The sequence below is a fragment of the Corvus moneduloides genome, chromosome 30 (assembly GCF_009650955.1).
Source record: "Corvus moneduloides isolate bCorMon1 chromosome 30, bCorMon1.pri, whole genome shotgun sequence".
Classification (NCBI taxonomy): domain Eukaryota; kingdom Metazoa; phylum Chordata; class Aves; order Passeriformes; family Corvidae; genus Corvus; species Corvus moneduloides.
In genome coordinates this window covers 2630245-2642839 of record NC_045505.1, presented here as the reverse complement: position 1 = coordinate 2642839, position 12595 = coordinate 2630245, and the positions used below count along the sequence as shown (strand labels likewise).

At 51.8% G+C, this 12595-nt stretch overlaps 3 protein-coding genes across 3 annotated transcripts in view; 2 read left to right on the top strand and 1 right to left on the bottom strand.

The window, feature by feature from the left end:
• The window catches only part of SCN8A (sodium voltage-gated channel alpha subunit 8), a 59529-nt gene extending 56727 nt beyond the window's left edge, over positions 1 to 2802 (bottom strand). Inside the window, exon 1 of the mRNA XM_032093815.1 lies at positions 2408 to 2802. The gene's annotated coding sequence lies outside the window, so the exon portion shown is untranslated. The remainder of the gene's footprint in view (positions 1 to 2407) is intronic.
• A 165-nt stretch (positions 2803 to 2967) lies between these two features.
• METTL7A (methyltransferase like 7A) lies at positions 2968 to 5236 on the top strand. The gene is made up of 2 exons (XM_032093818.1): positions 2968 to 3721; positions 4786 to 5236. Exons 1-2 carry the CDS (start codon positions 3212 to 3214, stop codon positions 5020 to 5022), a joined length of 747 nt encoding a protein of 248 aa, XP_031949709.1. The 5' UTR covers positions 2968 to 3211; the 3' UTR covers positions 5023 to 5236.
• Positions 5237 to 5992: 756 nt separating this feature from the next.
• TMPRSS12 (transmembrane serine protease 12) lies at positions 5993 to 12378 on the top strand. Its single transcript, XM_032093817.1, has 5 exons — positions 5993 to 6142; positions 7126 to 7324; positions 9318 to 9589; positions 10625 to 10767; positions 12020 to 12378. The coding sequence occupies exons 1-5, from the start codon at positions 6046 to 6048 to the stop codon at positions 12263 to 12265; spliced, it is 957 nt and encodes a 318-aa protein (XP_031949708.1). The 5' UTR covers positions 5993 to 6045; the 3' UTR covers positions 12266 to 12378.
• The last annotated feature ends 217 nt before the right edge of the window (positions 12379 to 12595 follow it).

Genomic DNA, 12595 nt, shown 5'->3' with positions numbered 1-12595 from the left:
CCCTGCGTCCATCATCACCATCACCATCATCATCACCACCATCATCACCATCATCAGCAGCATCATCCCTGTGTCCATCGGCATCCCTGTGTCCATCATCACCATCACCATCATCATCATCATCATCCCTGTGTCCATCGGCATCCCTGCGTCCATCATCACCATCACCATCATCATCATCATCATCCCTGTGTCCATCGGCATTCCTGCGTCCATCATCACCATCACCATCATCATCACCACCATCATCACCATCATCAGCAGCAGCAGCAGCATCATCCCTGTGTCCATCGGCATCCCTGTGTCCATCATCACCATCACCATCATCATCATCATCATCCCTGTGTCCATCGGCATCCCTGCGTCCATCATCACCATCACCATCATCATCATCATCATCCCTGTGTCCATCAGCATTCCTGCGTCCATCATCACCATCACCATCATCATCATCATCATCCCTGTGTCCATCGGCATTCCTGCGTCCATCATCACCATCATCATCATCATCATCCCTGTGTCCATCGGCATTCCTGCGTCCATCATCACCATCACCATCATCATCATCATCATCCCTGTGTCCATCGGCATTCCTGCGTCCATCATCACCATCACCATCATCATCAGCAGCAGCAGCAGCAGCAGCAGCATCATCCCTGTGTCCATCGGCATCCCTGCGTCCATCATCACCATCATCATCATCATCATCACCATCATCATCCCTGTGTCCATCGGCATCCCTGCGTCCATCATCACCATCACCATCATCATCACCAGCAGCAGCAGCAGCAGCAGCAACATCCCTGTGTCCATCGGCATCCCTGTGTCCATCACCATCACCATCATCATCATCACCATCATCATCATCATCCCTGTGTCCATCGGCATCCCTGCGTCTATCATCACCATCACCATCACCATCATCATCCCTGTGTCCATCGGCATCCCTGCGTCCATCATCACCATCACCATCATCATCACCACCATCATCACCATCAGCAGCAGCAGCAGCAGCATCATCCCTGTGTCCATCGGCATCCCTGTGTCCATCATCACCATCACCATCATCATCATCATCATCCCTGTGTCCATCGGCATCCCTGTGTCCATCATCACCATCATCATCATCATCATCACCATCATCATCCCTGTGTCCATCAGCATCCCTGCGTCCATCATCACCATCATCATCATCATCATCATCCCTGTGTCCATCGGCATCCCTGTGTCCATCACCATCACCCCTGTGTCCGTCCCCATCATCACCATCCTCAGCATCATCCCTGTGTCCATCACCATCCCTGTGTCCATCATCATCATCACCACCTCATCATCACCATCATCCCTGTGTCCATCAGCATCCCTGTGTCCATCATCATCATCATTATCCCTGTGTCCATCACTGTCATTGTCATCATCCCAGTGTCCGTCATTGTCATCCCTCTGTCCATCATCATCATCCCTGTGTCTACCATCATCATCATCCCCGTGTCCATCGTCATCATCATCATCATCATCCCTGTGTCCATCACTGCCATCATCCCTGTGTCCATCGTCATCCCTGTGTCTACCATCGTCATCATCCCTGTGTCCATCATCATCGTCATCATCATCATCCCTGTGCCCATCACTGCCATCATCCCTGTGCCCATCACTGCCATCATCCCTGTGTCCATGGTCATCCCTGTGAATTTCAGGAGCACCCCTGGGATTCCAACTAGGACACCCCCGGACTGCCTGAGCTGCGCACCAGAAACACTTCAAGGACACCCTGGCCTAGGGGCCTTGGTTCGGTTTGTGTGAGGGATCCCTGAGCCAGGAGCTTGAGGAATAAACTGGTCAACACCAAGGGGGGTGGCTAGGGATAAGAAACCACAAAAAACTTCCTAACGGACCTCAGTGATCCCACCAGACCCCAGAAGAGATGCAGTCCCAGGGGAAACACAAATTCCTGCACAACCGAGTGACACTTCCCCACTTTCCTTGGCCACTTTAACCATTTCCGTGACTCCCTGCAGCACAGCAGCAAGGAATTAAAACCGCATAAACAACCAGATTGTAATAAAACAATCCATTACTGCCCGCATTTTGTGCTCCGCACACACAACACACAGCAAATAAAGGCTGGACACGATCTTGGAGGTCTTTTCCAACCTAAACGATTCTGTGATTCCCATTGTTCAATCTGTTTGTAGCTGCCACAAGGTGGAGGCATGAAAACAACAGAGCTCATTAATGAAGCACCTAATTACTCCCGGGTTTAATTTGCTTTATTGCCACCAGAGGGAGGAGGAGACACACTGGTGGCATTCCCAGGAAAACAAAACTCCAACGCACCCCCCAGCAGAACTGTTCCAAGGTTATTAGGGACCTTGGATCCTCGTGCCACCTGGAGCAGAGCTGTCACCTGTTAATGGCTGATCCACGCTGCCACCAAATCCTTTGGAAAACTCTGGTGACCACAGAGTTGACAAAGTCCTCCAGAATGTGTTCGTGGAGTGGTCAGTGTTGATTCGACCCAAATAAAAACCCGAACTCCACAAGCTGCATGCAGAACTAGTGAATTAATAAACTCTTTTATCTCTGTCCATGATTCCCATCAAAGGTCTGGAAGATCACTGGGAGCCTGTTCTCGCCTGCCAGAGGATTTAAGGTGTCCTCAAACTGCAAAGACTTAAAACTGCTGTTCAGAGAGAGCACGGAGCTGCTGAGCAAACCCAGCAACTCACAGCGGCTGGAAAATCAACTCCCTAACAACTGCTTGAAGTGAAACATTAATCAAACCCCTAATGAAACTCCTGCAGAGATCCGGAGCTCGGCTCAGCTTCCCAGGGCAGCACAGGCTGCTTTAAGAGACATGACTGTACCCGGAACTGCCGAGCACCCAATGAGGCCACTTGGAGAACTTTGCCAGGGACAAATGGAGTTGTGCTGCCCAGTTTGTCCCGGCTCGGGAACAAACCGGCAGCTCCTCCCCTGCCAGCCGGGGCACTCTGGTCACCGCTTGGCTGCACCTGCACTGTTCTGTCCTCGCCTGTGACCGGACTTAGAAATCAGCTGCGGAAAAGAGTCGGCCAGAGCAACCCAAGCAGCTGAATGTACTTTGAGAGGACACGATGAGTACATGAAGGCAGCTCTGACTGAACTCCCCGAGCTCTAACACACAGGAGAAGCAGTTCTGCTCTGCGTGGATCCTCTGCCCACGCTGAAAATGCCAGAGGCCGGTGCGAGCGTCCTCCTGCTCCGTGCTTGCCTGGCACTGCTAGCCTCGCCCATCTACCTGCTGTCCTTCCTGGGCATGTGGGAGCCCTTCTGCAGGAAGGTCTTTTTTCCTTTCATCTTGGACAAGATTGGTGTAGTTCACGAGAGGAAGTCAAAGAAGCACAAGCAGGAACTATTCCGTAATCTTCCTGATTTCAGAGGCCCCTCAGGGGAGCTGAGGCTGCTGGAGATAGGCACTGGCAGCGGCACCAACTTCCAGTTCTACCCACCGGGCTGCAAAATCACTTGCACCGACATCAACCCCCACTTCCAGGAGAGTCTCTCCAGAAACATGAAGAAGAACGAGCACCTCCACTACGAGCGGTTCCTGGTGGCTGCGGGAGAAGACCTGCACCAGGTGCCCAGCGGCTCCGTGGATGCCGTGGTTTGCACCCTGGTGCTGTGCTCCGTGCACAGCGTCAGCAGCACCCTGAAGGAAGTGCTCCGGGTGCTCCGGCCGGTGAGTACCTGGAAAAAAACCTGTTATTACCTTTAACACCTACTCCAGAGGCACCATGCCACAGGGAAAGGGGAAAAAAACAAAAACAAGTGGAAAAGAGTTGGTTTGAGCATAAAACCCAGACTCAGCTTGGTTCCTACAACACTCTGTATGGCTGAGTGCTGCAAAGGGTACTGGGCAGACTGGTTTAGGCTTAGAATCCTAAAAGCAACATACTGCTAACTAAAAGTAGTTACAAAGCTAGCAGCAATCACAGCCCATCATTTAAAGCAGAATGTGGTGTTGTCCCTCCCCACTCACCGGATTTTCCTTGGGTGGGAAGCTCTGACCAAGGCTTAGAGATCTGTTTTAAATGAACTGCTTCAGCCTCTGTGAAGTGGAGCTGCTCTACCTGTAGGACCAGAGCAGTCTAATTAAACACCTTATTCCCTTGGAGTTACTAATGAGCTGCAGATTAAAACCAGATGGTTTGTTGGGGTATTTTTGCAACAGACTTTCAGCCTTTGAAGTGGCATTTTCATAGAATCATGGATTGGTTTGGGTTGGGAGGGACCTTAAAGTTCATCCCATTCCACCCCCTGCCCTGGCAGGGACACCTTCCCCTGTCCCAGGCTGCTCCAAGCCCCAATGTCCAACCTGGCCTTGGACACTTCCAGGGATCCAGGGGCAGCCCCAGCTGCTCTGGGCACCCTGTGCCAGGGCCTGCCCACCCTCCCAGGGAGGAATTTCTTCCCAATATCTCATCTAACTCTGCCCTCTATGAAAAACTGATGGGTTGGAGCAGATTTGCACATTTATCTTAGTTTCCTTTGGAAAAAACAGTCATAGTAACAACTAATTTAAACAAAACCACAACAAACTCTTGCTGGAATAAAAGAGGGATCAAATAAGTCAATTCTTTGTGCTTTTTGAATGGGCATTTTGAATATCTGGATGTTTCCTTCTTTCATTAATTCCAACTGACAGAGGGGAGGGAAAAAAGAGGGAAAAGGGGAAGAGAGGGGGTGGTGGGAGCCGCTTGGCGTGACCCCAACACCCGCTGTAAGAAGACTCTCTGTTCCCAGGGAGGAGCTTTCTATTTCTTGGAGCACGTGGCCGCTGAGCATTCCAGCTGGAAGTATTTTTGGCAGCAGGTCTGTTACCCGACTTGGAAACTCATCTTTGCTGGATGCTGCCTCACGAGAGAGCTATGGAAGAATCTGGAAGAGGCCAAGTTCTCAGAGCTGAAGATACAACACATAAGTGTGGCGCTGCCCTGGATGCCCATCGAGCCACACATCGTGGGGTACGGGGTGAAGTAACCCCTGTCCTGCCCCCCGTCCCCCAAAATTCTTCATTTGACCAACACACCCTGCACGGCACAGGCTCTTCCACACGTGCCTGTATCAGTAACACAGTGAAGGACTTAAATCGGAAGCCAAACTATCAGGTGATAAGAGAGGGTCAATTTTCTGAATGTCTCTGAATCACATAATCAGCAAGGTTGGAAATGACCTTTTGGATCAGAGTCCAACAGTTAACTCAGCACCAGCACCATGTTCACCACTAAACCATGTCCCCACATGCCACATCCACATGTCTTTTGAACATTTCCAGTGGTGGTGACTCCACCACTGCCCTGGGCAGCCTGTGCCAGGGCCTGACAGCCCTTTCTGTGAAGAAATCTTTCCTCCTATCTAATCAAACCTCCCCTGGTGTAACTTGAGGCTGTTTCCTTCCTGGAGCCCTGGCACTGCTAACCCTGCCTTGCTGCAGGGTTAACCCTTGCTGCTAACCCAGCCCGGTGCAGCCAGGGAGGATCCCAGGACAACAAAAAACCCGCCCGGGAGGCAGAAAATAAATGTATAAATGGAAAGAGACTGCTGCCTGTGCCTGGTTAACTCTGGGACGGGGCTCCTTCAGGTGCTCCCCAGCTGGCATGTCGCTGGGGCTCCGTCGGACCTGCTGCCCCCTCCCCACGCTCCCTCACGGCTGTTCCTGCTCCACCTGACGGAACCTGAACCCCCAAACCTGACCCTTGGCCCAGGCGAGGGTGAGACCCCCTGAACCTCTGCTCAGGCGAGGCTGGGCCCCCTGACCCACGGCTGAAAACCTTGACCCTTTGCAGAGATGAGATCCCTGCACCTCTGCTCAGGTGAGGGCGGGCCCCGTGACGCTTTGCCCCAGGTGAGGGTTCCCTGGCAGAGGTCGGTGAGGGCCCGGCGGCCCCTCCCGCCCCTCACCGGCTCCTCCGTCCGCGCTCCCGCGCCGTCCCCGCCGCCCCAACGGCGCCTCCCGCCGGGGCTGCCCTCAGGCCCCGCAGCCATCTTCGGCCCTCGGCGGACATGCAGCGGGCGCGGCCCGCGCTGCTGCTGCTGCTGCTGCTGCTGCTGCTCGCGGGACCCCTGCCCGGGGGGACGGCCCCGAGGGACCTCGGTGACGGTACCGGGACCCAGCGGGGCCGGGTCGGGGAAGGGGGATGCGAGCGGGGAAGAGCCTGAGCAGAGCGGGCCGTGGTGGGGGGAAACGAGGAAAAACCTCATTTACACCGAAATTTGGTGAATTCGTAAAGTAGCAGCGACTGAGCGCGCCTAACCGCAAATCTATACTCAAGAAATACACCTTAGTCAGATAAATACGCGTATTTCACATCGGCTGAGAAGTCCCGGGATCCCCAGACGCCGGGATCTGTGAGGCAGCGCGTCCTGCAGTGCAGAGATCCGCGGAATGGTTTTGGCTGGAAGGGAGGGACTTTAAAGCTCCCATTCCACCCCTGCCATGGGCAGGGACACCTCCCACTGTCCCAGGCTGCTCCAAGCCCCAATGTCCAGCCTGGCCTTGGGCACTGCCAGGGATCCAGGGGCAGCCCCAGCTGCTCTGGGCACCCTGTGCCAGGGCCTCCCCACCCTCCCAGGGAGGAATTTCTTCCCAGTATCCCATCCAGCCCTGCCCTCTGGCAGTTTGAAGCCATTGCCCCTTGTCCTGACACTCCAGGCCTGTGTAAAAGGTCTCTCTCCATCTTTCCTGCAGCTCCTTCAGGGACTGGAGTGCCATAGTTCAGTTAACCTGAAGCTTTTTTCCTCCCAATCCCAATTCCCCCAGCCTTTCCTCACAGCAGAGCTGCTCCATCCCTCTAAACAACTTGGTGTCCTCACCTCCAACAGGTCCGTATCCTTCCTGTGCTGTGGTTATGCTGGAGATTCAAAATGCAAAACCAAACCAACCAAAAAAAACCAACCAAAAACCAGCACCACCACCACCAGCAACAAAAAAGACCCACCAAAACCCCCAAGCACCCAACCAAGCAAAAACCCCAAAACAACAGAAATAAAGACCAGCCCATAAACCCTGAGCACCCACAAGCGCTGCCCCAAAAGCTCAGTTTTGCCCTCCGGGTGCTCTAAGGGGCCCATTGTATTTTGCAGAGTGTCAGCAGCAGCTGCCGCTGGCCCGGAGTGTCGCGTCCTGGATCGTGGGGGGCCACGAGGCCCCGGAGGGCGCGTGGCCGTGGGTCGTGAGCCTGCAGGTGCTGCGCGGTGGTGTCCGGTTCGTGCACCTGTGCGGCGGCGTCCTGCTGAGCCGGAGAGCTGTGCTGACCGCCGGGCACTGCGTGGACGGCAGGACGTAGGTACCGGGGCTGAGCCCTGGGCACCGCGGCTGAATGCCAGCCCAGCGGGGCCTGGGACGGGGAAGGAGGCCACGGGCACCTGTGTCGGTCAGTGTGGCCGAAGGAGCAGAGCTGGGGTTGTCCCCCTGCGCTGGGCACTGTGAGGCCACTCAAGTGCTGTGTCCAGTTCTGGGCCCTCATGGCAAGGAGGACGTTGAGGGGTTGGAGCATATCCAGAGCCTGGAACAGAGCTGGGGAAGGGGCTTGGGCACAGGTCTGGTTGAAAAGACCTCCAAGACCATCAAGTCCAACCTGTGACTGATCCCCACCTTGTCCCCAGGCCAGAGCACTGAGTGCCACCTCCGGTCATTCCTTGGGTACCTCAAGGGATGGGGACTCCACCAACTCCCTGGGCAGCCAACATCAGGAATAATCAGTGAAGAATCATAAGTCAACATCAAGAAATCTTGGCTGTGCCCTTCTGGCCTGGGCCAGAACTACCTGGGTTGTTTCTAATAAGGGGCTGTTTGGTTTTGATTTATAGAATCACAGAGTGAGACATTGGATGAGATCTTCTCGTCCAACCCCGAACCTGGGCTTTTCCAACTCTGGGCTATTCACCCCAGCCTAGTGCTGGGGTCATGGCTGGGGAAGGAGCTGCTCCCTGTGGAACAGCAGCTGGAGCAGGAGGACCCTCTCTCATCCCAGGTTTTCTGCTCCTTTCCCCAGCCCATTCCCCAAAGTAGTTTGGGCTGCTTTGTTCCACGGAGCTCTGATTTTTCTGGTTAATAGAGTTTTCTGAACCACTAAAACTCACCAAGAAATGTTGTGATATTTAGATTATAAACACTCCAATTCATTAGTTTTAACACTATTTCCTTTTTTTCTTGTTTATCAGAACCAACAATTTGGCATTTAATTTTTTTTTTTTTTTTTGGACAATGTGGTAATAACTCCTCAGAGCAGACTTTTAACTGCCCTTACAGCAACTCTGGAGCATTTCAGCTCTCAGCACTGGTCTCTTTTCCAGCCTTTACCACAGTTGCACAATCTGCATCAGTTGACATCAACTGTGTTGACACAGCCATGACCTGGGGGAAAGTGAACTGTAAAATCTGCAAACTTTGGAATTTTATCCTTTATCAGGACTTCATTACATCAGCTCCTTGTTTGCATTTAACAAACATTTATTTGCAATATAATGCCTCTTTATCAATTTAAGTTTTACCTTAAATTTGGAGGTTAATTTGAATTTTATAGCTCATCCCAGGCCAAATTCAAATCTCACTTAATAAAGGTTTTTTTCAACATTACTTGACTAGAAATTAGGTCTGAATGACTCTACTCCTATTTCTAAATTTAATATTAACTTGATAGTCATCATTTTTACTTCTAGATAATGGATTTCCCAGGTCTAGGTACAAGCAGAGTCTTTATGAGCATTGTGGGGGATGAACCTCCTTCCTTTGTCCAAAATAAAACCACATTTTTAGCTTTGTCAGACTAACATCTCCTGGTGGCTTCTGCTGAGATGGGGTGGGAGGAAAAATCTGGGTGTCATCTGAAATCCTTAATCTGAATTTTCCTCAACAGCCATAACCATCAATAGGCAAAGGGAGTGTTCACATGGACAGAATGGTAATGAGGCAAATTTGTTCCAGGAAATATTTACTATGGAATTTTCAATGTATATTCCTAGAGGTGCATAAGCAAAAGAAGGCAGGGTTAGAGGGGATATTGGGAGGGAATTCCTCCCTGGGAGGGTGGGCAGGCCCTGGCACAGGGTGCCCAGAGCAGCTGGGGCTGCCCCTGGATCCCTGGAAGTGTCCAAGGCCAGGCTGGACATTGGGGCTTGGAGCAGCCTGGGACAGTGGGAGGTGTCCCTGCCAGGGCAGGGGGTGGAATGAGATGGGCTTTAAGGTGCCTTCAATCCAACCCATTCCTGGATTCCATGATTCTATGAAAACAAACGGTTAAAACGATGTAAAACCCATGTGAATTCTCTCGTAGGGATCCATGTTCCTGGCGAGCCGTCCTGGGCGTGCACAACCTTCAAAAACACAGTCCACACACAGCAAAAAGAAGGATCAGGAGGATCATTGTGCACTCGGAGTTCAAGAGAGAAACCTTTGAGAACGACGTGGCGGTGTTTGAGCTGAAATCGGCGGTGCGGCACAGCCTCTACGTGCAGCCCATGTGCCTGCCCCCGGCCGCCCTGGTCCTGCCCTTGGAGAACAGCTCCGACTGCTACATCAGTGGCTGGGGACGCACGGCCGAGAAGGGTAATGGGCTCTGGCCACTGCTGAGCACATTCTCACCCACACACCAGCAGGTTCCACCCACTCCAGCTCCCTGAATGTATAAACTCACTTTGCACTTGGAACTTAGAGGGCTTTTCCCACCTTTCAAGGGGCAGCGGCACCAAATTGAAAGAGGACGGGTTCAAATTAGATATTGGGAAGGAATCCCTCCTTGTGAGGGTGGGCAGGCCCTGGCACAGGGTGCCCAGGGAAGCTGGGGCTGCCCCTGGATCCCTGGAAGTGTCCAAGGCCAGGCTGGATGGGGCTTGGAGCAGCCTGGGACAGGGGAAGGTGTCCCTGCCCATGGCAGGGGGTGGGAACAAGATATCTTTAAGGTTCCTCCCAAGCCAAACCATTCTGTGACTCTTAACTGGATTTGCTCAGGTTATGGTCTCCTCACACAACGTCATTTAACTCTGCAGTGAGGATCGGCTTTCAGGGGTTTTCCATCACAAGCAGGTTAGACCCACACAGCTGTAACCACAGGAATAAATTTCCCAGACTTTCTTCCAAGTATAACATGAAAAAAAGGAAAATAAACCCAGCTGATTTGAGATTTGTGGTGCAGGTCAACATGGGCTGCTGGAAACAGCTATTTTATTGAAAAGCAACAATTCTGATGCCACGTGTTGTGAACTGGGGTGTTCCCATGGGATTTATGAATGACTACACCCCCTCCAACTCTCTCTTTACTCCCACTGGGTACAAATTCAATGCCAGTTGGTGTTGTGTGGGGGAGTTTCGGGGTCAGCTGGGATTGTATGAGCCTGTTTGATAAGTCACCTCTGACACTTTGAGCAAGGCAGGTGTATTCTCATTGATGCTTCTTCTGAGGAAGAATTGCAAAACCTTCATCAAACCCAAGTCTGCAAACCCTTAACCCACTCGGATCCGTGTCATATCCATGTCTAAACATGTCCAGGAACACACCTAGGCTGGCGAAACGAAAAAAACCACAGTAAAATTGCTACACACCCCAGCATATTTCACCCTTTCTAAATTCTGTCTCCATTCAAGGTAAAATCTCATCTGTGCTGAAAGAAGCCCAAGTGGAAATCCTCCCTCCCAGCCTGTGTAACAGCTCCGAAGGGTACGCGGGGCTCATGGACAACAGAGTGCTCTGCGCCGGCGCCTGGGCCGGAGGCACGGACGCCTGCCAGGTGAGAAGGGAGGTGGTGCCCCACCTGCCTCGGTGGAACTCCCAAGCCAGACGCTCAGCAGCATCGTGATTTGTAGCATAATGAATTAAAACAGCAGAAATACTAACTGGAAAAATGTCAAATGCAAAGGAAGCATCATAAAAGGGTGGGACAGTGATTGCAAAGCAAAAACATACACAAAGAATTTGGTGATATTGAGAAGATGACAGGAGTAAGTGAACAAAGAGGAAGGATAAAGAATGCAACATACTTATGCCACGAAGGTGTCAGTAAATGATACACGATACAAAACATTGGACAGACACGTGTCACTGTACCATGGAGCGTGTGTGAAGCACATGTATGTCTCACCTGTTCTTGTGCTGGAGAGCAGAACTGGACATGGATGTGGCTCAGGGATGTGGCTCAGGGATAGGGCTCTAGAAAATGGCTCAGGGATGTGGTTCAGGGATAGGGCTCTAGGAAGTGGCTCAGGGATGTGGCATGATTTTCGTTTAAATGCTGAACAATCACCACCTCTTTCTCGGAAAAACCAGTTCTCAGGTCCAAAGCACTGGCAAAATCTGCAGCACCAGCTGGGACACAGAGACATTTCTAATTAAACCCCATAATGTATCCTAAGTGCTTTGTCTGATACAGTTCCTGCTTCTCTCAGCAGTTTTCCCTAAGCAGGTGACACGGCCAAGACACGGGATGTGTGTTCCTTACTGTGTCTCTTGGAGCTCCCACACCGTGTGCACAACACATTCCCCAATTCAGTGAGGAGTGACGGTTTAGGCATGAAAAGGTGCAGAGAGAAAACAACAGAACCTGAGTTAAAAGATACTGAAGCAGTGCAGGCCTGGGGCTCTGGTCAGTGCAGTGCTGACCAGAATCAGGAGAAATTTCTCCATAGAAAGGGTGGTCAGGCATTGGAAGGCGAGGAAGGTTTGGAGCCCCCTTCCCTGGAGGTGTCCCAGGAACAACGATGTGGCACTCAGTGCTTTGGTCTGGGTGACAAGATGGGGATCAGGCAGAGCTTGGGCTTGGGCTTGGAGGGCCTTTCCAACCTCAGGGATGCCGATTCCGCGTCTTTCAGCAACACCAGGTTTACCTTGAGTTGTCCATGTGCTACTGCCCACGTGTTACTGTCATTGTGACTGTCCAGTTAACTGAGCTGCTTAAAACGAATCTAAAAAATACAATGATTACTGCCTGAATTGTTTCCTGGAAGGAGTTACATGCTACCGGTTTTTGTGGTGTTCATTTGTAGGGCGACAGCGGGGGCCCCTTGGTGTGTTACCACCCCGACACTGACAAGTACTACCTCATCGGCATCGCCAGCTTTGGGGTTGGCTGCGGCCGCCCCAAATATCCTGGGATCTACGTCCGCCTATCTCAGTACAGAAAATGGATCAAAGCAAAGCTTCGGCTGACCAACATGAGTCGGAACCCCGTGAGCACAACGCTCACCATCCTCCTGACTGTGGCACACACCGTGCTCGCACAGACTTTGTAGAGGGGCAAAGCATCGTGTCATCCTCGTGCAGGTCTGTTCTGCCTGGGAAAGCTTGGAAAAAAGAGCTCCCTCCTGCCTCTCAATAAAACCAAGAGCCAAAGGATGTGCACTTACTTTTTAGGAGTCATGTTTGCAATTGTATTTTTTGTTTCCTGCCTCTGATATCCACACTGACAGTAGAGGAAACAGTAACAGCCTTGGCACTATTAAGGAAAATTGAATATAGAAATGTTATCAACTGGAAACACTTCCTTCCCACCCTATTTCTGTGCTTTTCCAGCCATCAGAAGGTTAAATACACTCAGTGATGGCACCAGGGTTTGGAGATGG